The 26,087-nt window shown below is 41.0% G+C and overlaps 1 protein-coding gene across 1 annotated transcript in view; it reads right to left on the reverse strand.

Moving 5' to 3' along the window:
* The window catches only part of LOC306861823 (IQ motif and SEC7 domain-containing protein 3-like), a gene marked incomplete at its 3' end in the record, with an annotated part of 140,770 nt that overhangs the window by 56,135 nt on the left and 58,548 nt on the right, over window positions 1–26,087 (reverse strand). Inside the window, exons 3-4 of the mRNA XM_079404310.1 lie at window positions 25,392–25,851; window positions 4,863–6,082 (exon numbers count right to left, since the gene is read on the reverse strand). Coding sequence (XP_079260436.1) covers window positions 4,863–6,082; window positions 25,392–25,851 — 1,680 coding nt within the window. The remainder of the gene's footprint in view (window positions 1–4,862; window positions 6,083–25,391; window positions 25,852–26,087) is intronic.

The following is a 26,087-nucleotide window of genomic DNA, read 5'->3' on the forward strand; positions in this document are numbered from 1 at the left end:
AACAACTTAAAGTGCAACATAAGAAGGCACATCATCTTCCTTGAAACATGGATAGTGAAATAAAGCCAATGTCCACATCATCAAAGAAGACTAAAAGAAAGAAAGCAAAGCATACCTGAGCTTATAATTTCAAATTCTTTTTCAAAAAGACAAGGATGTCTACATTGTCTGGGGAGAGTGTGGACCTCTTTGCAGTCACTATGTCACCTGCTGTTGAGAACACTCTCTCGGAAGTAACTGAAGAGCCTGGCACAGCGAGATCTTGTGGCAATATGAGGGTATTTACACTCATTGCTTTTCCACCATGTCAGTGGATCACCATCCACTGTAATGCCGCTTGCTGCCAGGTAGGATGCCACCTCCTCTTTGATGATGTCAACAGGAGTCTTGCTGTCCATGTCTTTGCTGACAAAGGTCTCTCCAAAAATCTCTGCCATCGCCGACTTCTTTTGTGGAGGAGATGTGTCCAAGTTTGCTCCTGTTGGCTCTGCAGCTTGACCCTGCAGAAAAAAATTAGTTGATTAATTAAACCTATTATTTATTTTCATGTTTCATAGACATGAAAATGTGGCAATAACATTTAATAAAAGCCATTATTACTGAAAATAAAAAATGTATTTAGATTTAAATTTATCATTTTTAAATAATATTCTTTTTCTTTACCTCATCACAGTCTTCAGTGCCCAGACTGCTCACAATCTCAGTGGTGAGGTCACTGTATGTCCTCTGGCGTAGGGCAGGGTCCATGTGAGACAGGGACTTGAACCTCGGATCCAGGGCAGTAGATCTGTGAAGGTAGTCCTGTAGAGTAGGGGGTGAAGTGTATCTGGGCTTCAGGTCCTCTCTAATGGCACTCTTGGCATCTCGAGTGATGGTTCTGTCTTCTACACTTGGAGCCATGGATTGTAGAATCCTTGTTTTCAGCGGCAGGATCATTGACACAGATGGTGCAGTTTCAGTGCTGAGCAGAGATGTAACAGTTTTGAGGGGTTTAAGCACCTGGAGGACCTCCTCTGCCACTCTCACATCATCATCAGACAGGGTGATGATGTCTTTGACATTTTTCTTCAGGGTCTTGTCGGTCAATGCAGAGTATATAGCTGCCTGCTGCTCCAGATAACGCTCCAACAAATCATAAGTGGAGTTCCACCTTGTTGGGACATCATGTATGAGCTTATGAGTAGGCAGCTTTAGCATTTCTTGCTTTGTCTTAAGCACATGAGCAGCTGTTGTGCTTCGGTGGAAGTAGAAAACCACCTTCCTGACCCTCCGAAGGAGGCGGTCCATCCTATTGACTGAGATTCCCTTCTGTGATGCCAAATTCACTGCATGTGCAAAGCACCCTATCTGTGGGCCCAGTCCTGCCTCATTCACTGCATTTATTTGATTTTTGGCATTATCAGTTGTGACTGGGATATTAGTACTGGGCCTCTTTATCTTCCATTCCTCCACTGCTTGTGTCGGTACCTGCGCAAGATGAGTGCCTGTGTGACTCTCGTAAAGGGGGCGTGTCTGCAGCACCGGACTTCTCATCTCCCAGTCTGCTGTGATGAAGTGAGCGGTTATCGTCACATAGCTCTCTTTTCCCATGGATGTCCACCCGTCTGTCATGAGCGCAACAGAGGATGCTCGGGATAGTTCATCCACAACTTTTTTCTTCTCCTGCTCATAAAGATCTGGCACAATCTTTTCGCTGAAGTGGGTGCGCGACGGGATGTCGTAACGTGGCTCAAGTACTTTCAGCATGTGTTTAAAGCCCTCATTTTGCACAACCGAATATGGCCTCATGTCTGCACCTATAAACACACCGATAGCATTTGTGATGGTTTTAGCCCGGTCTGATTGTGCAACAAGGGGCTGCTTAAATGCCGCGGTGATAAGCAGTTGTTGAGCAGCCTTCGTTTTCACTCCTGTCAGTGAAACACCGGGGTGATGTCGCTTCAAATGGGTGGCCATGCTTGATGTGTTTCCACTGTCATATGGCTTTCTTGTGCCACAGTGCCTACACACTGTCACGGTTTTATCCACTAACCTCTTTCCTTCATCATTATATTTGACAAGGAAGCCAAAATGCTCCCATACAGGGGATTTAAATGACGCTTTAAATTTAAAATTTAAAATTTTAAAATTTAAATTTAAATGAGTTCAAGCTCCTCCGTTCCTCCGCTCGCCATGACCACGCTTATGTGTGGACTGAACATTCACACTTTTTTTTTCATAAATCAATCCGCGGATCACGTGTGTGTTGAACCGAAAATATTGATCCGAATGGATCACGGATCAATTATGATCCGTTGCACCACTAATGAACACAGTACATACGATCTACAATTATTTAATTTACTTTTTTTTCATTTATTTAGTTAGTTAGTACTTGGTAGTTAAATACACCTAATAAATATAAAGTGGAATCAAAACCATAAAAATTTGTGGATACAACATAATACTTATTACTGGATTTTAGTTCGGTAATGTTTACTGTGTATATTGGCTTTGGGAAAATAGAAATCAAATTGATTAATTGTCCTACTTTGAAATATACTTAATTGCCCGTATTGTTGCAATTCAAAATGCGTCAAAACACAATTCAATATGTTGCATTCTTAGCAAGAGATCCCATTTTGTGCAGCTGCTGTCATCTACAATTAGTTTTATCTTTCAGGATAATAACTGTCATGAAAGAGCAATAGTTTGAGAATAATCTTGCTGAATCACACTTCTTTAAAATGTCAGCATGTTGTAGCTATGGGAATGGTAACGCATCCAATTTAATGGAACAGACGTTTGAAATTAACTCTATTATCCCCTTAAGTGCTGAGATTTGTTGCCGCCAACTATGTACATTTACAATGTGTTAGTCAGCATTAGCATCTGCATTTGCAGAACGTTTCTGACCTTAATCTGTTACATAGTCCAGCACAGTCCTGATTCAACCTTTCCCATCATGCACCTCTGTGATGTTTTGCGTATAGAGAGCGCTTATCAAGCTCTGCCTCAGTCACTCTTGGCTGAACATAGAGAATAGACATGCGGGAGCAGAATTTTAATTGGCAGTGATGTGACACTGCAGAAATAAAGCCAACAGGATTTGTAAAGTGGAGCTGCATTTCTCCAGCTTTGAAAAACAGATTTCCTTGTTGGAAAGATGTATCTGGGTGATAGGACAGTTCTTTGGAATGCTAATATCACTGATATTAATATAAGAGGCAATTAGAAAAAAGAGACATCTTGATGGAATATGCAAATTAGTACATAAACAATGTGCAATTAATAAACATAGCTAAAAGATTTAAAACAAAACATACAAACAAAAATTATTTAACTATACATTAAATTTTATTTAAAATATACTGTAATATACATAAGTTTGTGTATACATATTACATCCATCTTAACACTGTCCCATTTTCCTTGAATTTACTCTATATGCAAGTTATATAAGATTATTTCAAATCAGACACTTATTGTGATTTCTGGGGGTGCAGCAAAATAATATTTGAATGCCTTCAGGGAGATTGCCATATTGCAGTCATGCATGAATTTTAGAAATTATGTTTCTTGCTAGTAAACCGACATGATCTTGATGTTATCTAATCCTTATAAATCCATTATCTATGAATAAAGGAACAAACTGGTCCTGTATTAAAAATGAAATCTCAACAAAACATGTCTCAGATTAGGCCTCTGTAAAATGAATTTGAGGAAATTAGCCATTTGGATCAAAAAATACATACACAGTGGAGAGAACTATTTTGATATAGTATTACAGTCAGCAATGCAGGAAACGATATAGAGAAGTGACCTTACCCTACTATAAAGATCTTACTTTAAAAAATAGCAAAGTAATAAAATATTAAACATAGCTACAAGTAGTAATTACAAATTGTAACTGAATAGTTGGTAGTCACAATTTATGTGATATTCTTGGGACAAGATTACCTAAAAATAAATAATGTTTTCCAAACACTGTTTTCCGTCATCTGACACACCTGATTCAGCTCATCAGCTCATTACTGACTGTAAGACCTGAAATAGTTGTGTCAGTAAACAGAGCTATCCAAATGGGAACCTCTTGGACAGGTTTGGGAAACACTGCTATTTAGTGTCAAAATGCAAACCATTATTGAGATGGCATTTATATATAAGTTGGGGACACTTCATTTCCAGCGATATCGTCGACGTGATTGCACAGACACTGCTTAAACTGAACTGAGCTGGACAATAACATCACTGAATTCAATAATAAATGCCTTTAACTGAAAATTGAGTGTTTAATCTTGTCATTTTTACATTATTGACACACTATTTTCCTATTTTGATATTGTGCAGTTGCTTTGACACAATTTGTATTGTTAAAAGCGCTATATAAATAAAGGTGACTTGACTATCTGAAGAGTGATGTTGAAGACCAAAAGACAAAATGTGGAAGAAAAACTATTTATTGTAGTGTGCTATTAATTAGGCAACTAGACCAACTTTTAAAATGTCTTTATGTTTGCAATGAAGCAAGATGAGATTAGGGAAAGGGGAATGAGAGAGTACTTTAAATAAAAGCAGAGCTATTAATAGGGTCAGACAATCCAAAGGTGACATCGGGGAGGGGGTGTTAGCCACAGCTGGACACAGAACTAGATGACAGGAGTGAGACGGAAGCAAGACAGCAGTGAAAACTAGAATTTGGTTTTGAAGAGCAGTCCTCATGCAGCGATATTAGTGGCACGTGAGGACAGCTTGATAAAATGAGACAGAAAATTGTTTTATAGCCTAAAATATCTGGCATTAGTCACTTCAAGCAAGTGTGATGCAAAGAGTTCTGCAACCATAATAATAAAATGGAGATAAGAGGTTCTCAGGGTACTCACATGTTGAAGAGGTTGAGGCCAATACGATATAGGCGTTTTCGAATGACGTCAGTAGAGAGGGTAGGAGATTTGCAACTGGTTGGGTTTTCGCAGTGGTATCGGGGCAAGCTAAGAATCATGGCCTGTAAAGCCTCTTTGGATGAGACCTCAGAAGCTGACTGGGCTGATGTGGATGTACTGCTGCTACTCATCTGCTCTGAGCTGTTGTCTGCTGTGTCTGACTCAATTCGCTTAGCTTCCAAAACCTCTACAATTGGGGTGACTGGCGTCTCTGCAATCTCTGGTGGAGACAAGGTTTCAGAGGTTATTGCTGTCTCTGCCGGAATTGCTAGTTCTGGAACTTCCTGTTTCTCCAGCACCAGAGGTGGAAGATACTCCCCAAGCTCCTCCTCACTTGGTGGAGGAGCTGGGAAGTCGTCATCAGGTATTTCCTCAGCATCCTGCTCTAGGGGAGGAGGAGCTGGATCATGTGGAGATGGTGGTGGTTGTCCTTGCTGAGGTTGTTCCTTTGCATCACTGACCAGAGGTGGTTGTGGGCTCTCAGTAATTATAGCCCCCTGCTGGACACAATTACCGAGAGAAACAGAGGTGGAGGACTCCATAACAGAAGAGGACACGTGAAAGTTCTTACTGTCAATTTGAACTGTCACATCCCGGAAGGCCATCATCAGCTTGCTGGCACTCCGGGCCACGTTCTCAGAATTGTCTACTTCACCTGTTCCGCTATGGAATGTGGTAGGGTCCATGGGGCCACCTTCTCGGACTATTCCTGCCAACCCAGATTTGCCACCAGCTGTACTAAAGGCCTCTGAGCTAAACTGGTAGGTGCCACCTTCTTGGAGTGAACACATGGTCTTCATGCTCCAGTTGCTAAGTGCATCATCAATGGATTTGGCAAGAGACTGGACTTGCTCATTGAAGGAATCTTCGAGGTCAGTGAGGGAGCCACCTACTGTGGTAGGCAGGGATGGGGATCGGACAAGGGGGATACTTGCCAGATTGCAGCCTTCAGCCAGTGCCCGTTCAGCTGAGATACCCTCTGTATTTTGCACCCGCACTTTTCGAAGGGAGATACGACGTGGCAAGCGACTTTCGAGGAGGGAGTTTCGGATCTTCTCAAAGTTTTTGCTGAGCTGATACTGGCGAAAGGCCGTCTGAATTTTGCAAGCAGCACGGCGTGAGATGAGGTGGCCCCCATATTTGTGCTCTAACATTTCGATCTGCAAAGAAAGAGATATGAAACAAGGTCAGATAAGGCAACATTATGACAAGCACAGACAAATATCCACAGTAAGAGATGACAGCATGAAATTAAATCAATAACAAGACTTACTACAGATTGCTAAATATCATGACATGCTGAGACAAACCAATTTTCCAGTCTCCGACTGCATTTCATGCAGAAACTCTTAATAAAATTTGCCAATAAATGCCAATACAGGTGCATGTCAAAAAATTTGAATATCGTGAAAAAGGTCAATATTTTTTGTCACTCATTTCAGAAAGTGAAACCCATATTTTATATAGATTCATTACACATAGAGTGAAACATTCCAAGCCTTTATTTCTTGAAATTTTGATGATTATGACTTATATGACAGATAATGAAAACCCAAAATTCAGTGTCTCAGAAAATTAGAATATTACATAAGATCAATAAAAAAATTATATTTTAAATAGAAATGTCAGGCTTCTGAAAAGTATGTTAATTTCTATGCACTCAATACTTGGTTGGCCCTCCTTTTGCATGAATTACTGCATCAATGTGGCGTGGCATGGAGGCAATCAGCCTGTGGCACTGCTCAGGTGTAATGGAAGCCCAGGTTGCTTTGATAGCGGCCTTCAGGTCATCTGCATTGTTGGGTCTGGTGTCTCTCATCTTCCTCTTGACAATACCCCATAGCTTCTCTATGGGGATCAGGTCAGGCAAGTTTGCTGGCCAATCAAGCACAGTAACACCGTGGTCATTGAACCAGCTTTTGGTACCTTTGGCAGTGTGGGCAGGTGCCAAGTCCTGCTGGAAAATGAAATCAGCATCTCCTTAAAGCTTGTCAGCAGAAGGAAGCATGAAGTGCTCTAAAATTTCCAGGCAGATGGCTGCGTTGACTGTGGACTTCAGAAAACACAGTGGACCAACACCAGCAGATGACATGGCAGCCCAAATCATCACTGACTGTGGAATCTTCACACTGGACTTCAAGCAACATGGATTCTCCACTCTTCCTCCAGACTCTGGGACCTTGATTTCCAAATGAAATGCAAGATTTACTTTCATCTGAAAAGAGGACTTTGGACCACTGAGCAACAGTCCAGTTCTTTTTCTCCACAGCCCAGGTAAGACGCCTCTGACGTTGTCTGTGGTTCAGAAGTGGCTTGGTAGCCCTTTTCCTGAAGACGTCTGAGCATGGTGACTCTTGATGCACTGATTCCAGCTTCAGTTCGCTCCTTGTGAAGCTCTCCCAAGTTTTTGAATCAGCTTTGCTTGACAGTATTCTCAAGCTTGAGGTCATCCCTGTTGCTTGTGCACCTTTTCCCACCCAAATTCTTCCTTCCAGTCAACTTTGCATTTAATATGCTTTGATACCACACTCTGTGAACAGGCACTCCTTTCAGTAATGACCTTCTGTGACTTACCCTCTTTGTGGAGGGCGTCAATGTTCGTCTTCTGGATCATTGCCAAGTCAGCAGTCTTCCCCATTATTGTGGTTACCGTCTATAGAGTTACCCGGAATTTATACTGTAGGGATGGTCAATTGAAACTCAAAAGTAAATATTCTAATATTTTGAGATACTGATTTTTGACTTTCATGAGCTGTAAGCTCTAATCATCAAAATAAAAAAAAATAAAAAACAACTTTTGAAATGTTTTGCTTTACATATAATGAATCTAAAATATAAGAAAGTTTCACTTTTTGAAATGTTACAAGAAAAAATTGTCAAACTTTTTCACGAAATTCAAATTTTTTGAGATGTACCTGTACACTGTATACAACAGTGAAAGTAATTACCACACAGTGAAAAAAGATACACTGAAATACGTGTTAAACTGTGCATTAGCAGTTGTGTTAATTAGACATCATTTATGTTTAAGCATTAAAAAACTGTTTCACTCACTCCAAACATTCTTTTTGAATAAACATTTGATTAAATAATTTGTGGACATAGCAGGTGAAAATACAGTCAAAACAGCCAAACTGTGATAGAACCTTGCAGAACAAGAATAACGTACTCTGTTCCTATCGTAACCTTGGTTCCCTGAGATATGGGAAGGAGTACTGCGTCTGTAAGACGCTTGTATGGAAAAAACTCCTTTTTTCCTCTTCAACTGAAGCCTTTTCAATCACGTGAAACTGCACGTCCATTGGTTCGTGCAGTGCTATCAAATTGAACCAATGGCTCGGCGGCGGCGCTGAGCGAGCCTATGGCTTCGCTGCCGCATCTCAGATTTCTTTGAATGAAGCGACTGAGGCGTGCAGCTCATAGCACGGGCAGGAACGCAGTACTCCTTCCCATATCTCAGGGAACCAAGGTTACGATAGTAACCGAGTACGTTCCCTTTCAATATTCCACTCGTACTGCGTCTGTAAGACGATTGTATGGGAACCAGTACAATCACGCCGTGCTATGACGGGGAACGACTCAAAACCATGACTCACGTGGGAGTAAGACCCAGGGGAGTTAATAAAATACACCGAGCACAGGCTGAGCCATCAGGGTCATCCGTGGCCTGGGTGTCGTCCCATATAGTTGATACTTGGTGTCTATATAATATGGACCGTCCAAGTGAAGGAGGGACTTGAACAATGTTGGTCAAGTGAACCCAAAAGACTGCTTAACTAGCCGGAGGCGGCAAACTAAACAGAAAGGACTCTGGCCTGCAAGGCAGGGATGTGCAGGTTGTAAAACCTTACAAATGTGGACGGCGAGGACCAGCCGGCTGCCTCACAAATTTCCAAAATGGACACCCCGCTGGACTATGCCCAGGAAGAGAAAATGCCTCTGGTGGAATGGGCTCTGACTCCAACGGGGCACTGAAAGCCCAAGGAGGAGTATGCTAGGGTGATAGCATCCACTAACCACCTTGCACGTCTTCAGCTTGTTCAAAATGCTGCGGCCAGACTTCTTTTAAAGTGTTGTAAACATGAACACATCACTCCAGTTCTTAAATCCTTACACTGGTTGCCTGTTTATCAGAGAATAGACTTTAAAATTATCCTCTTTGTATATAAATCCCTACACAACCTAGCCCCTGTCTACCTCTCTGAACTTCTTCATCTCTACACTCCGTCCAGAAGCCTACGATCCTGTGACCAGGCTTTCACGTTAGGCTTAAGCGTAGAGGTGAGTGTGCATTTGCAGTGGCAGGGCCTCTACTTTGGAATGCCCTGCCTCTAGAGATTAGAATGGCCCCTTCGCTGTCTGTTTTTAAGTCCCTGCTAAAAAGGTATTTGTTTTTCTTAGTGTATTGACTACTGTGATATGGCTACTGTGATATTTTTCATTTTTAAACGGGTTGTATTAAACTTTTGTCTGGTCTGTTTTCTGTGTATGTGGTATAATCTTGCTCCTCTGTAAAGCACTTTGGTCAGCCTGGTGCCTGTTGTAAATGTGCTATACAAATAAAATGAACTTGAACTAAAATGAACTTGAACTTAACCAGCTGTAATTTTTTTTCTTTGTAACAAGGCGACCTTTAGCGCGGTTACCAAAGCTGACAAAAAGCTGTTCTGATATCCTGTATGAGGTAGAACGCTCGATGTATGGACTGGACCACCGCACTATTCCTGCCCACCGATCGGCCAGCAATAGGGGCATGGAAAGCCGCTATGGCTGCTGCGTAAACTTTGATGGTGGATGAGGAACGCTATTTATAGACCGGGGATGGCCGGGGATGCCATAGTGTGCCGTTTCCTTGAGAGAGAAGGTCCTGTCTCAAAGAAATGGGCCACGGGGCTGCTTCGAGCAGCTGGAATAACTCCGACATCCACGGCTGGTTCCTCCAGAGAGGGGCTATTAGAAGAAGCCTGTGCCGTTGTTCCCTGACTTGTCTGAGTACCTGCGGTAGCGGAGCGATTGGAGGGAACGCATAGAACGCATTCTTCGTGAAATAGATTGGGCAATGAGAGTTGCCTTCGGAGGCGAAAATGTCTACTTGAGCTCTGCCAAAGACTTTCCTGATTTTCTGAACCGCGAGCGGGTGGAGCGTCCATTCTTCTGAGGTGACGTTGTTCCTTGACAACATATCCGCTCCTAGGTTCATTTTTCCCAGCACATGCGTCGCCTTCAGTGAGCACAGATTGGTCTGAGCCAAAACAAGAAGGTCCTTCGCCAGCGTGAAGATCACACCCTGCTTCAGCCAGAGGGGGTCCCTCCAACGGGTCAGGGCTGATACACAGGCTCGAGTCACCGTTATGCAATGGCGACCGTAATGCCAAGCCGCAGATGCAACCCTCTGATTCAGCCAGAACTGCATGGGCCGCATGTGAAGCAGGCCCAACTGAAGTACTGGCAAAGCTACTGCCATAAGGCCCAGCATTTTCTGGAAAGCCTTGAGCGGGTGGTTGGTCCCTTCCTTGAAGGAGGTCGTGCGGCGCTGAATAGTCATGGCTCGTTCCGCTGAGACAGTTGCTGTCATCTGCACTGAGTCGATACCTGTCCCCAGGAATGACACTCGTTGGCTGGGTGACAGTATGCTCTTGGCAAAGTTGACCCTGAGCCCCAGGCGATCTAAGTGGCTGAGGAGGAGGGTCTTGTGCGATGTTGAAACTGCCTCTGACTGGGCCAGAATGAGCCAGTCGTCGAGGTAGTTGAGGATGCGGATTCCCATCTGTCGCAGAGGGGAGAGAGCCGCATCCATGCATCATGTAAAAGTGTGGGGAGCTAGGGACAGCCCAAACGGGAAGAGCTTGTATTGATATGCCACCTCTTCAAATGCGAATTCCAAGAATCGTCTGTGACGGGGGGCTAACCTGGATGTGAAAGTATGCGTCTTTCAGATCCAGCGACATGAACCAGTCCCCTGGGCATATTTGCATTTCAATGTGATAATCCTGAACGACCTTTTAAACAGGGCGTGATTCAGGAGGCTGAGATCTAGAATAGGTCGCAGGCCACCATCTTTTTTGGGGATGAGGAAGTAGCGGCTGTAGAAGCCTGACTCGCTCTGGGCTGGAGGAACGATTTCTATGGCTCCCTTTACCAGCAGATTCATCACCTCTGCGCACAGGACTTGAGCGTCCTTGCTGCACATTGTGGTGGCGACCACCACACAGAGACCAAATAGATCTACTCGCAGAGACCCTGAATTTCCTCAGCTGTCGCAGATGGTACAGTATTTGCCTGGCTTTCTTAACTTGTGTTTGGATGTGTGTAGTCCAAGTCAGGTTCTCAGAGATGTTTACACCGAGGTACTTGAAGCTGCTCACCCTCTCCACAGGGGTCCCACTGATCATAAGAGGAGTGTAGGGCCGCTGCTGTCTCTTCCTAAAGTCCATGATCAGCTCTTTAGGTTTTCTCATGTTCAGAGAAAGACAGTTGTCCTGGCACCATGATGTGAGTCTCTCTACCTCATCCAAGTATGCGGTCTCATCATTATTGGAAATGAGGCCCAGAACCACAGTATCATCAGCGAATTTGATAATAGATGTGGAGCTGTGAGAGGACACGCAGTCATGCGTGTAGAGAGAGTCGATCAGGGGACTCAGGACACAGCCCTGTGGGGCTCCTACATTCAGAGTGATGGAGTTTGAGGTGAACTGGCCAACTTTCACCACATATCTGAAGCTGAATTTCACCTGCTAGACTTCGATTGTGCTCCCATCAGCTGTCAGTGGTCTTGTTCTTTCCTGGGTGATGCACATTTGTTTATCACAGACAGATGAAGGCATTACTGTATGGTCTTAAGACAGTCTATGAGAAACTCTGATTTGATAAGTTTCCATCTGTAGCCCCGACATTACCTTCCAAGCTGAAAAGAGTAATAATTTGTTCCGTCAGTCATGGATTTTTTCTAGAAAGTGAATGCAAAGCCCCTAGCTGATATTTGAAGCTGAATTTCACCTGCTAGACTTCTATTGTGCTCCCATCAGCTGTCAGTGGTCTTGTCCTTTCCTGGGTGAGCTCAGATTAGAGGTCATTAAAGTCCTACCGTTTCAAACAGTGTGATAAGAGAGAGTGAGCTGATGCAATCAGTCATTGTTACGGATTCAAACTCCCTGAGAGAAGTTTGAATAACACCGAAAAGCCATCTTATCTTAATAATCTACATTTGTCTCAGACTAGGTTAGAAAGGAGAGATATGTCTGGGGAATATTAAGTTTTGAATAGGGTCTGGGCTCTGAGCTACAGAGTTTCTTATCAGGAGAGGCTATAAGCTGGGAATGCTACTGCTAGTTCCCAATTTGTCTTGAATATTCATTGTTTTTACCTAGAATGTAATACTGGTGCAGACATACAACAATACACCCTATCTTTAAAAGTAAATATGAACCTTAAAAGAAAGAAACAGGCTGTATTTGAGCATAAAGCGTCACACCTGGAACCTTATCGATAGCAAGGGATGAAATAGCAGTGGTGGCCTTGGACACAAGATGGTATTTCAAAAAGAATGCTATAGTTGCCAAGGATGTCTTTTTTATTTTCATACGCTACATGTGCCTTGAAATATGAGAGCGAATAAATAATGGATGTCACCACTGTTTCACACAGCAGATCTATGTGACATTCAGAGCTATTTATTTTCTGAGCTTTTGGAAAGGTAAATGAGATAAATGACAGTATGGTTGAAACACAATGAGATGACCTACAGAGAGGATACAGAGACAAATTTGATTGCTGGGATTACAAAATCTCAAACATAGCTGTGATCTCTATAACCCTGAAGTGTGGTAAAAACACCGGGTGCGTAACAGAGCAGGGACATGAAAGAGGGTGAGAGCAAAAGACAAAGAGACATGAAGGCGTGTAACGAATGCAGTCCTGCTGCAAATCCACCCATTAGCCAGCTGTCAGGTCCGTTTCCGATCACTTCACTAAGTGGCGCCGGGGAGAGAGATCATTCCGGAACCATTGCAGCCATAAAGGAAAGGGGTATATGACACTACTCCCTATCAACTCAGCCCAGGCAAATCAGACTTGACAGCTGGATCAGCACTCTGTCCAAGCTCACTTCTTCACCATCCCAGCAGAAAATGACATATAATACATATCCAAATAAGACAGGCTTACATAAACTACACAAGAAAGGTGATGGAGGTGAGTGTTAAACTGAAATCCTACCCCATTGTTAAAAACCTACTAAGTCTCAGCCCATGGACCTTTGGCTAAACGTTTGATGCATATGGCACATACAACCCGAATTTCAGAAATGTTTGGATGGTTTTTTTTTTATTTGAATAAAATGAAAACTAAAATAATTTCAAATCACATGAGCCAATATTTTATTCACAATAGAACATAGATAGCATAACAAATGTTTAAACTGAGAAATTGTACGATTTTATGCACAACATGAGCTCATTTCAAATTTGATGCCTGCTACAGGTCTTAAAATAGTTTGGGACGGGGGCATGTTTACCATGGTGTAGCATCTAGTTTAATGTTTTGTTAAATAAACAAAACATGCTGTATGCACCAAGGGTCTGAGAGTTACGCAATTTCAATTCTCTGTATGTATGTGCTGTACATGTGGCAGAGTTGACAATAAAGAAGACTTTGACTTTTGACTTTGATCTCCTCTTCTTTTCAAAACAGATGAAAACATCTGGGCATCAAGGTTATGAGTTTGTGGAGTTTTGGTGTTGGAATTTGGTCCCATTCTTGCCTGATAATTTCCAGCTGCTGAAGAGTTTGTGGTCGTCTTTGACGTATTTTTCGTTTAATGATATGCCAAATGTTCTCTATAGGTCAAAGATCTGGACTGCAGGCAGGCCAATTCAGCACCCGGACTCTTCTACTACGAAGCAATGCTGTTGTAATAGCTGCAGTATGTGGTTTTGCATTGTCCTGCTGAAATACACATCGTCTGGAGGGGAGCATATTTTGCTCAAAAACCTTTATATACCTTTCAGCACTCATAGTGCCTTCCAAAACAGGCAAACTGCCCATACCGTATGCTCTTATGCACACCCAGACCATCAGAGATGCTGGCTTTTGAACTGAGCGCTGATAACACCCACACACACACAATTGTGTTTACAACTGTGATGATGAGCACTTATCAGTATCACCTAAACGCTAGATTTGCAAAGGGACATTTGCAAACATGACGCGGAACAAAACGAAACATGATTGGTTGCTTTATGGGCTCTTGGGCAGTCTTTGGCCATTCAAAGCGGCCAAGGTTCCCAGACCTTCTGTTGTTCCACTGAACGTCTGGCTAGGTGAGACTAAAAACCTACTAGACCCCTATATGATTCCCCAGACTAAAGGTTTATGGGGTTTTCTAATTAGGAAATTCTAAAATATTTTGGTAATCCATCAATCCAACATTTTTGGAAATTTGTTTTGATTATAATAGCTTACAATTAGCTAGGCTAAGCATACACTATGCAAGCTATTACATCTAATAATAATAATACTAATATGCCTTCACGGAAGTATCTTAATACTAGATATTGCAATATCCTGTACTTAAAATAGTAGATTAGTCATTAATTTACTTTTTTATAAAACACTTTACAACTGCACCTGCAGACCAGAGTGTTGTACAAGATAGCTGTGATAGTCTATAATAATAGTATCTCTGCATTGTATAATGATGTTTGTATAATGTGTACATTTTTGGTACATCAAAACACAATTGACTTGCTGTCAATGATGGTATATGCCATTGGTACCTTCCTGTGTCATAACTGATCGTAATGCATCAAGTTGATACTTAAGAGCTACACAGAGGATTTTCAGTGAATATGTAATGTCAAACAACTGCCTGTTGTTCTTGTACTGTCCAGCTGTGACTATACATTTTGCAGGGGACAAACTATTGAAATCAAAAGGGAACCTGCTAGAAAACGTTGCTCTGTACATGCAATCTCATTGGCTCAATTGATCATATAGCTGCTTTTTGTCACGTCATATTTGGTATATCTGTTCATATTTGGTGCTTGACATTAGTCTCTCATTTGCATTGATTTGTGTCTCAAGGATACATGTATATTTATGAGGCCATCAGCATAAGACAGGATAATCAAAGGTCTCATTGGGAGGTTATGCACACCTTCATTAGCATAAAGAGGCAATCACACAGAAGAGGTGCTGTAGTAGTTATCTGTGGAGCCATCAGCCTCCGAGAGATCGTGTCTAGAGTCACTAAAGCCAGATTATCAGCACTCAGACTTTGCTGACAGTGGATCATGGCTCATAGCATTTAGCTCAGCATTTCAGCCTTGTCAGTCAGGATAGCTCTTAAAGGATAGAAAGTATAGCGATATATGCACACCTGTGACTGCACATCATTGGAATTTCTATGTTGCAGTGTTGCTTGGCAATTTGACAATTGACAATTACGATTCATTAACATTATGTCGGAATTACTGTAATTATGAGATTTTAACTTGCAAAAACCATTCAAATCACAAGTATATTTTGTGAACTTAGCTTAGAGTCATCATGAAATACTTATACTAAGTGTAATTATGAATATTATTAAATCAAAAATTGTATTATTATAAATAATAATTGTAATTTATCAATCAATCAATACTATATATATATCATTTCCCATACACCTCGTGCCTGAAACAAATTACCTGCACAGGTGTTTCTCATTGCCCAGTCTATTTAAGCTGTGCTGCCCTCGCTCTCTTTGCAATTTCTTGTTTCGCCATGCAGACATTTCTGATCATTCTTCCCATGTTTGCTTTCCTGTTGATAACCTGGACTGTTTACCCGTTTATGATATTCTGCTGCCTGCCTGTTCTGACCGTGCCTGCCTCATTGAGTTATTCTACTGTTTGTCTGCTGCCTGCCTCGACCCTCATTACGAACTCTGTTTATGAATCTGCCTTGCCTTTGTTGTATCTAATGCCAGTGATTGATCTATGCCCGTCTGACTTGTTTTGTGAATCAATAAAGCTGCACATGGATCCTGACGCCACTGACTCATCATTACAGAAGACACTCGCCAGAAATCGATCCAGTGGCTTTCTACCACTTCACTGCGGAGGTATCTGCTCAAGGTTCGATTCTAGCCACACACCAGTAACAACTAAATCCACTTAACTCGCTAACCAAAGAAATGAAGTGAAGTGAAGTGAAGTGAAGTGACATTCAGCCAAGTATGGTGACCCATACTCGGAATTCGTGCTCTGCATTTAACCCATCCAACGTGCACACGCACAGCAGTGAACACACACACACACCGTGAACATACACCCGGAGCAGTGGGCAGCCATTTTATGCTGCAGCACCCGGGGAGCAGTTGGGGGTTCGGTGCCTTGCTCAAGGGCACCTCAGTCGTGGTATTGAGGGTGGAGAGAGCGCTGGACATTCACTCCCCTCACCTACAATTCCTGCCGGCCGGAGACTCGAACCCGCAACCTTTGGATTACAAGTCCAGCTCTCTAACCATTAGGCCACGACTTCCCCGGTAAGGACCTTGCAAGGTCTTCATCTGCAGGCACCCGAAGCTCAAGCTCCTCCTCCGAGCTCACCACCTCAAGCCTCGGCTCCATTCACATCCACCGCCAGTCCTTTTTTGGCATTCCCAGAGATATTTGACGGCTCATCCACAAAATGTAAGGGTTTTGTACTTCAATGTTCCATGTTTGTTAACCAACAACCCATGCTATATCCCTCAGACAATAGTCGCATCGCATTTGTCTGTTCGCTACTCGCTGGGAGGGCGCTGGAGTGGGCTACCGCGGTGTGGAGTGAGGATCATCCTGTTTTTCCTACCTTCATCCTGCGCTTTAAGGAGGTTTTCGAACATGCCGCTGGTGGAAAGGAAGTGGGTGAGCAGCTGTTATCTTTACGCCAGGGAAGAAGATCGGCGGCTGATTATGCTGTTTCCTTCTGTACACTTGCAGCAGGATGGCCAGATGATCCTTTCAAACTACACTTCCGCAGGGGTTTGAGTCCGGAGTTACAGTCTGAATTGGCCTGTTGGGATGAGGGAAGATCTCTGGATCAACTCCTTGAGCTAGCCACTTGGATTGATAACCTTCTTCGCTCACGTCGTCTGCCTCGTTTCTCCGGGTCAATGGGTCTGGTTGTCCATGCGGGATCTTCGTCTCCGGTTGCTCAGTCCCAGGTACGTGGGTCCATTCAAGATTCTTAGACAAATAACTTCTGTTTCATTCCGTTTGTCTTTACCTGCTCATTATCGTATCTCACCCACTTTTCATGTCTCCTTGCTCAAGCCCGCTGGTGGTTCGAGAGGAGCGGAGGACCAGGAGGAGGCTGGTGACCAGAGGGTCACTCCCATCATCATAGACGGCGAGGAGGCATACAGAGTTCGGGAGATTCTGTACTCTCGTTGCCGGCGCAGAATAATTCATTACCTTGTGGGAGGGGTATGGCCTGGTGAAACGGTCCTGGGTTAGTGCAGAGGATATCCTGGTTCTCTTTCTCACTGCAGACTTCCACCGTGACCACCTGGAAAGGCTGGCCCCGAGACCCTGTGGTAGACCCCGGCATCGTTTACCTTTTCACATCAGGAGCCGCTCACAGGGGGGCTCTGTCACAAACTCAGCCTCTGTGGCTCCCTCCGATCACCACCAGAGGGAACTATCACCAGAGTACTAACCATTCCATTCGGACTTCATTTCCTATATTCCCCAGTGCCTGAGACTGATCACCTGCACAGGTGTTTCTCATTGCCCAGTCTATTTAAGCTGTGTTGCCCTTGCTCTCTTTGCGAAGTCTTGTTTTGCCACGCATACATTTCTGAGTGTTCTTCCCATGTTTGATTTCCTGTTGATAATTATTACTGACAAATGGGCAAAACCTAGGATAGTGGCAAATAAAAAAATGTAAAATTACAACTAATTAGCATTTAGGGTTAAATTAATTAGTCTTTTAATGTTGTAAATAGTTATTCGTTTATTGGGTAGTCTCTAATGGATAGAGAGTTGGACTTGTAACCCGAAGGTTGTGGGTTTGAGTCTCAGGTCCAGCAGGGATTGTAGGTGGGGGTAGTGAATAACCAACACTCTCTCCATCCTCAATACCACGACTGAGGTGAGACCCTTGAGCAAGGCACCGATCCCCCAACTGCTCCCCGGGTGTATGTTCACTACTGTGTGTACACTTGGATGGGTTAAATGCAGAGCACAAATTCTCAGTATGGGTCATCATACTTGGCCACACACCACTTCCCTTCCCCTTTCCTTCCCTTTATATTTGTATTGTTTTTATACCAAAATACTGAAAATAGCTTGTATTATTCTTATTTATTTCTGTATATGTTTTAAATTTGGCATGCAATGAAAATTCTACTTAAAAAGTGAAAATTAGACACACACCAAAAATAGCTAAAGATCCTGAACAGGTTTTGATGTGCCCACTTTTCAAATTATCAATCTCAGGCTGGTGAATAAATAAATAAATAATCAGAAAATACTGTAACCAACAGAGGGAACACAGGATACGATCTATTTTCACTGATTTTTTTTTTTTTGTTGATTTTTTTCAACATCCATGTCATGTCAAATTTGCTAATCCGCTTTTTTTTTTTTTTTTCAAACATCAGCAGTTTAGAGACGAGAGTGAAAGTAGACACATCAAACTTTCCTGTGTGTCACTGTCAGAAAGTTTTGCAGAGGGGATTCGGATTAGTTCTATTTATAAAATGGTAGGCTGAGATATGGACCCATTTCTCATGAATACCCATTTTGCATTAGCCAGGGTTCTGTTATTTTAGTAAGAGGAAGTTCACCCTGATGCATCACATGCTACAGACTATCTGCAATACTAGGGAAAAATGGATAAACAGTGTTTGATTTGTACTCTAAGACCGATATCCTGGCTTTCGTGGAAGTCTCTGAAGTACTTGTGAAAATCAATTACTCTAAGAGTGAACAGGAATTCTCTAGAAGGGTTGTGAAGATAAGTCAGCGATGTCCTAGTTCTGAGTGGCATTGGACATGAAATGAAGTTCTTGCGTGCTGACTAATGTGTGTCAATGAACACCTGGGGTACAGCGCTCCACAGGCTAGATATACTTCTTCAACAGCCAGATGTATGTACTTGTAAATACATGACATGAAATGAATGCATTTACATGTATTGGTAATGCACATGGTCAATGCAAAACTAAACAACACGTTACTAAAATTGGCAGTTTTAGATGTACAACTGTAATTTGATCAGCATTTTTTGTGTTTTTCTGCATGGGTCTACGCGTCAAAATGCCAGCAGCCTTAGCTGCAGTAATTTTTCAGCTCTGGGATTTGGGAATATTATGTGTGAACAAAGCCATAACAGTAACAGTTTGAGCATGTGCAAGTGTAGGACACTTCAAAGAAGGTCTATATATATATATTATATATATATATATATATACTATTCATATATATTTTGTTTATTCATTCATTCATTCACTCACTTTCATATTTGGCAAAATTTGCCCCTAGTGTTTCCCCAACACAAATTTTAAAACCCCTGAGTAAGGAACTCTACTAAAAGTTTCAGTATATGGATTTAGGGCATGCATTTATGTTTTGGATAAATCCGTGGGATTGTACGTGTGTGTTTGTGTGTCTCCAAGAGAGAGATACTAGTATTCTCTAGTACTAATCCGCAGTGTCAGACTCTGCACCCTTATCTGCCTTCAGGAGAGATTTCACACCTCTACAGACAGAAGATCAATGACATAATGCAGACACAGAGACTCGTACACGAAAATGCATATACTCATCTTCTCAAGCACAAATGCTGGTACAGACACACACCCACACATCTGTACGCAGCACAGTGTCTCACATTGCAACCAAATTCGTATCAACATAATGATTTCAGTGCATCCACATGCCACTCATTATGACAACTGCCCAGCTGTAGATGCTATTACATGAACTTATTTAATTATTTATTAACCAAGTACTTAATCATCTTCAATATCTTCCTTCCAGCTTTAACATACAGCCATGGCATCACCTTGCAAACCAACTTACAAAATGTTCTCCAAATAAACATTAAAAAGTTAATTTTTTTTTAAGAAGTGTTCATCCATCAAGCTTAATTCAACAAATTTTTCAATAAATGTTAAAACTGCACAATGTTTTGCCCATGTTTCTTGCCTGTGCATGTACATTTTTAGACTTCAGCAACAGGGGTTCCTTGTACTGATGTGAATGAAAATCTAAAGGCTAACTGTTTAATCTAATTTAGAAGTTTGTTTCTGATTTTGTGCAATTGAGGGTAAGCGTATCTGTGTGGCTCAAGAAGAAATTAATTTAATTAAATTGCTTGAATAATGGAGGGAAAAAGTGAATAAATTAATGGGTATTAACTGAAACTCATCATATTCCTTGACTAAATGGCCTAATACTGCATTGGCCATCCAGACTGACTTGTCTGCATTTTGTTTAAACTAAATAAGGTCCACACACATTTAAAGTTTTCAGAGAAGTACATCCAAAGTACATTAAATAAGTTGTTTGCTCATCATGTCTTGACAAAATGGCCAATAAATTGTATTGTATTGTGATGTTTTATCAGACCATCCTGAAAAATCCTGAAATTAAGATGTTGCTGGATGAGCAGGTACTCTTACGATTATTTATTCAAAATATTGTAGTATTGACAGCTTCCTGAATAGGGCCATTAATTTAAGTTTGCATACTGCATCTTTTGCACATTCAATTGAACTTGTCACTTTCAGTAATAATTATGTGAAATTATTATCTCTACATGATCTCTATATTTAGCTCTTGAGGGATTGTCGATTTTTTTAATTAATCAGCATGTGTTTATACACTACATGTATTCTGTTATTTTACACAATAATAATATTAATAATTATTGAACTATAATCAGTTTCACCATAATCCTGGAATAGGCCATTATTCTTTGATATTATAGATCTGGCAGCAGCATTTGCATACGCTTCCTGATCTTGAACCCATGACTCCAATTTGAAACTAAGACTTTCCAAATCTGAATATGACATGATAACTTAAGGACTAACTTCTAGCTTTCCTGTAGCTCAAATAGTAGAGCATGGCGTTAGCAACGCCAAGGTCATGGGTTCGAGCAAGAGCTGATAAAATAAAAAAAAAACTGTAACTTGAATGCAATGTAAGTCGCTTTGGATAAAAGCGTCTGCTAAATGCATAAATGTAAATGTAAACTTAAGGATTCTATAATAGATTGTTGATGTAAATTGAATAATGCATCAAGTTATGTAAAAGTCCAAATACTTAATAACATACATAGTGGCGATGAAAAAAACGAAAACAAAAAAACATTTGATTTTATTTTTTTATTTAGATGAGGGATTAGAAGGTAACGGCTGTAGTGTGGATGGTGCTAACCGATTTTATATTGGATACTGATATGACAGTGTCTGAGCACTTTATCACAATTGGGTCTGGCTGCAGACTTGCACTTGCACTCTCAGTTCTTGCACTCTCAGACACTTGCCCTTCCGCGATTGACGTCACTTGCAGTCTTTTTTATTTTTTATTTTGTTCTATTTATTGATTATTTTTAGTTTGAATCGCTCAACATTTTACAACAGTAGCTAGGTGGTGAAGACAAGAAAAAAGAAACTAAATTACAATGTCACTTGCACTCTCCGCTACCTGCGACGTCACTTGCATTCGACACGAATTATGTGCGTTGCCAATGGAGACAAGACGCTGTGGTGGTTAAACGATTAAAACTAATTTAGTACAATAACGAACAGGGTCCCGCAAGTCATCTGTTGGAGAAAAAGACAAGACCTGCAAATTATGGCTACAGAACAGCAGAATATGAACGCAATGCGCAAAGTTTCTTGTTAAACGTTTTCCTCCCGCAGAAAACCATAAACACTTAATGACTTAATGTGTTAAGATAGTGCTATTAAAATATCAAATTCAATATACAGTTTATTAATATAATGAATATGCATATAGCATTTTCCCCCCATACAGAAAAACGTGGGTTAATGTGGCATAATGGACTAAGATGATAAAGAGCAAACTCAATATGCTCCTCATCATTATTAAAATATACATAACTGAATATACATAACTCATACAGGCAGGGGAGCCCAGAATAAACGCAACATGCAAAGTTTCACGTTAAGCGTTTTTCCAAATAGAATAAACAGTCTACAGCTCTTTTATATCATCGTCTTTGTCCATTAAGCTATATTACGTGTTTTATTTAAAATAATTTTCTATGGGAGAATAATGTGCTATTTAACACATTGCATCCTTTTAATATCACTTAATGCATTTCATAATGCAAGTTCATGTCTCCTGGTTTGTATCTTTGTGCAAACAAGACTTATAGGCTTATGAATTGTCTTTATCATCTTAGTCAAAGGCTACAGAATACCCTTAAGTCCCTTGTTGTTATTATTATTATTATTATAAATAGTCCATTATGCCACGTTTTTGCGTATTGTGTTCATGGCCATCTGCTTGCCTTGTAGTACATTTAATAATAACTATACATCGAATTTTATCTTTTAATTGCACTTAATGTATCTTAATACATTAAGCCATATTAAGTGTTCATGGTTTTCTGCGGGAGGAAAACGCTTAACGAGAAACTTTGCGCATTGCATTCATATTCTGCTGTTCTGTAGCCATGGATTTGCAGGTCTTTTCTTTTTGACTTGCGGGACCCTGTTCGTTATTTTACTAAATTAGTTTTAATCGTTTAACCACCACAGCGTCTTGTCTCCATTGGCAGCGCACAAGATTCATGTCGAATGCAAGTGACATTGTAATTTAGTTTATTTTGTCTTGTCTTCACCACCTAGCTACTGTTGTAAAATGTTAAGAGATTCAAACAAAAAAAATAATCAATAAATAGAATAAAATAAAAAATAAAAAAGACTGCAAGTGACATCACCCGCGGAAGCGCAAGTGTCTGAGAGTGCAAGTGCAAGTCTGCAGCCAGACCATTCTCCTTTATTCACCTAAAAGTGGCTAATGCAAATAGGAGCAAGTCAGCAGGGGTTAAAAAAAATGACAAATTGCAAAACAGTTCTTACATTTATTAGCTGGGTATGTTATCACACTAAATGGATTAACTTGTCACAGTGTGAACCTGCCAATACCAACCTTTCAGCAATGTTTAATTAAACAGTAGCAAAATGTAAAATGTTGCATAGAATGTATAGTAGTTAATCAATTTTAATTTTTAATTTTATATTAATGGCCCCAATTAAAAAAGACAATTTCATCATGGAATAAATAAACACATTTAATTAATTAACTAATTAGTTAATTAATAAATAAAGATAAAAAAATAAATTAAATATAACTTTTTGATTAAAATGTACTTTGGCCTGAATGTATATAAGTTTCCGAACAGCTATTATGTTTGTGATATTAGAATTATTGTGATATAGAATTATATAACTACTAACGATTAATTATATTAAATATATTAAATTAGGATTATTTAAAATTAGATGTTTCAACATGCAAAACCCCAGCTATATAATCCTGATTGTTTTTCTCCCAAATTATCTATAACACTACTCTTTCAGAATTTATTTTTATTTAAATATAATTTGATTTTGTACTTATATTAAAAGCAGAATAAATCACTGTGAGTCATTTTGTAATGCAAACATAATTCTATTAGATATTTCGGAGCAATAACAGTGGGGGATGGGGAATGCAATTTGCAATATGAACACTCAGCAAGAAAATGACAACAAATGAAGGATGGGGATTTTAAGAGGACCTCTGTGTTACCATGACAACACAACCCTTTCTCCTCCTCTCCTCCTCTCCTCCTCTCCTCCCATCCATCTCTCTTGCTGTCACTTTTGCTCTCTCTGTCTCTGTCATCTCAATCTAATTCTCTCCAATGTACCCCTCTCAGAAACCTCTGATAGTCCCCGAATGAGGTTGCCTTGGTGTTTTCTGTTCAGCCATAAAATACTGTAAAGAAACACGTCTGCCATGCAGTCTACTGCCTACATAGGCTGTATCGTGGAACTTAACAGATGTCTAATTTGGAACATTCTACATAAGCAGCAATTCTGAAAAATACACAAAAAAGGAGACTCAACTCACTACTGATTCCAATAATGCTTGAGGTAACAATTTAGTATAGGTACCAATTCTCACTATTAACTAGATGCTTATTAGCATGTCTATTATTAACATATTGGCTGCTTATTAGCATTTATAAAGCACATATTCTGCATGAGCATATTCTAAATCCATAATCTATTAATCCTAAACTATTAATAAGAAGAAATTAGGAGTTTATTGACGCAAAAGTCGTAGTTAATGGATTGTTAATAGCAAGAATTGAATAAAGTGTGACCAAGTTTGAAAGTGTGACCAAGTTTGACATTAGCATGTTGCTAAGCTAACAAATGTGATACTCTAATAAGTGTAAAAATACAGAGCCCACATAAATATTGGTAAAATAGTTAAATAGCTAAATAGTTTTAATTACTGAATAAAATTTGTAATTTACATTTTACTTGACTCATCCGCCATCTGGAGCTTGGAGCTTGTTGCAATATATTTTAGTATTTGGCCAAATGAGGCTAACATATAAGCATAATCATGCTGCCTACCTTCTGGAAAAGCAGCTGATTCTTGTGCATACCTATGATTTCTTAATATGCTGTGTAGGTAGGCAGTTAACAGGGTTTTGGTACAGAATTAGAGAGTTGCAAATCACTAATCGGTTGATAATCAGTCCCCAAACAATGCAATAAGAATGACAGGCAGGCCTGCACAGAATCTGTGAATTTCACAGAAAGCTCCAGATTTCTCCTTTCCCTTACATTTATTGTGGCTAATTTAAAGTGTATGTGGCAATTTACCACGAATGTGTTCTTGCATCTGGGTTTTTTTCTGTTTTTTTCAACATTGACTTATGTAAATATCCACTAGACATATATGTTTGATCTTGAATTTATTATCGCTAAAATGCTGTGCCAAGTTAGGGATAGTTTAAATGCTCAAAAATTGTTCTAATAACTATTTTTAATGGTAAATGGTAGCTGATATGGCTACACATACACATTCTGTTCAATTTCATTTGGGTGTTTGTAATGCAAGAACACACCTTGAGAGTGAATGGCATCCAATACTCTTCAGCTCCATTTCACACATTTTACCATAATTTCAAAGAATTCAGTGCAGATTCCATGTAAGCCTTGTGATAGGTTAGAAAGCTGATGGAGATAGAAATGAATGTGTATGAGATGAGGATGGATGATAAACCTGTAAACATCCAATTCCAAAAAGGTCCAGCGGCCTTTACCAACTTCAACACATTCCAACACACTCAGCCACTAAAAGCAACCATCGGAAGCACAACAGCCAATCCTCAAAAGCCTGAAGCATACATTCACACGTCCTCAAGACTGCAATCCCACAGTGCCTTGCTCCCTACCTGCTTGTTTTTGAGGTCGAGCGAGAGTTCATAGTCGGAGGTGGTGGAGTGGCTGCATGCTCCATTCCTCTGTACTCTGATTGGCGAAGCAGTGTGATGCAAGCTTGGCCTCCTTCCTGTGCTTCCCGTACTTGCTGTTTCCTTTTCCTGCTCCTCTGTCTCCTTCTTCACCTCTTCCTGCACTGGTTGTGACGGTTCAGCCTGGGGTTTTTCTTCCTCCTGTTCAATCTCTTGTACCCTCACCTCTTCCTTCTCCTCTTCTGCACTCTCTCTCTCTTGCGCTTCACCTCCATCTCGATCCCCATCTCCCCCTCCTGAATCGACAGATGTCACGGTGCTCCCTGCAACCTGAGATGCCACCTGGACCTCGGGCTGGGCGGCACTGGGGGAAGTCACCCCAGGTGATGGCGATGCAGCAGGTGATGGTGTTGCAATGGGAGAAGGGGGGGGTGGCTCTTCACTGCAGAAAGGAGGAGAAAACGAAGAGTCAGCCTGCAGCCCAGGCACCATTTGACCTTGTCCTCCAGCTCAGGGGGGTGTGGCCTAGGGGTGGGTCAATGTCAATCTCTCCCTCCCTTTTCTCTCATCAACTGTGCCCCTCAGGGCAAAGAGAAAGAGATGAAGCGATTGTCTTGGGGCCAAAGCCCCTACTGTCCATTCCAGGATGGACTCGAGAGTTACCAGACAACCAGAGGG

This window comes from Barbus barbus, assembly GCF_936440315.1.
Source record: "Barbus barbus genome assembly, chromosome: 42".
NCBI classification, from domain to species: Eukaryota; Metazoa; Chordata; class Actinopteri; order Cypriniformes; family Cyprinidae; genus Barbus; species Barbus barbus.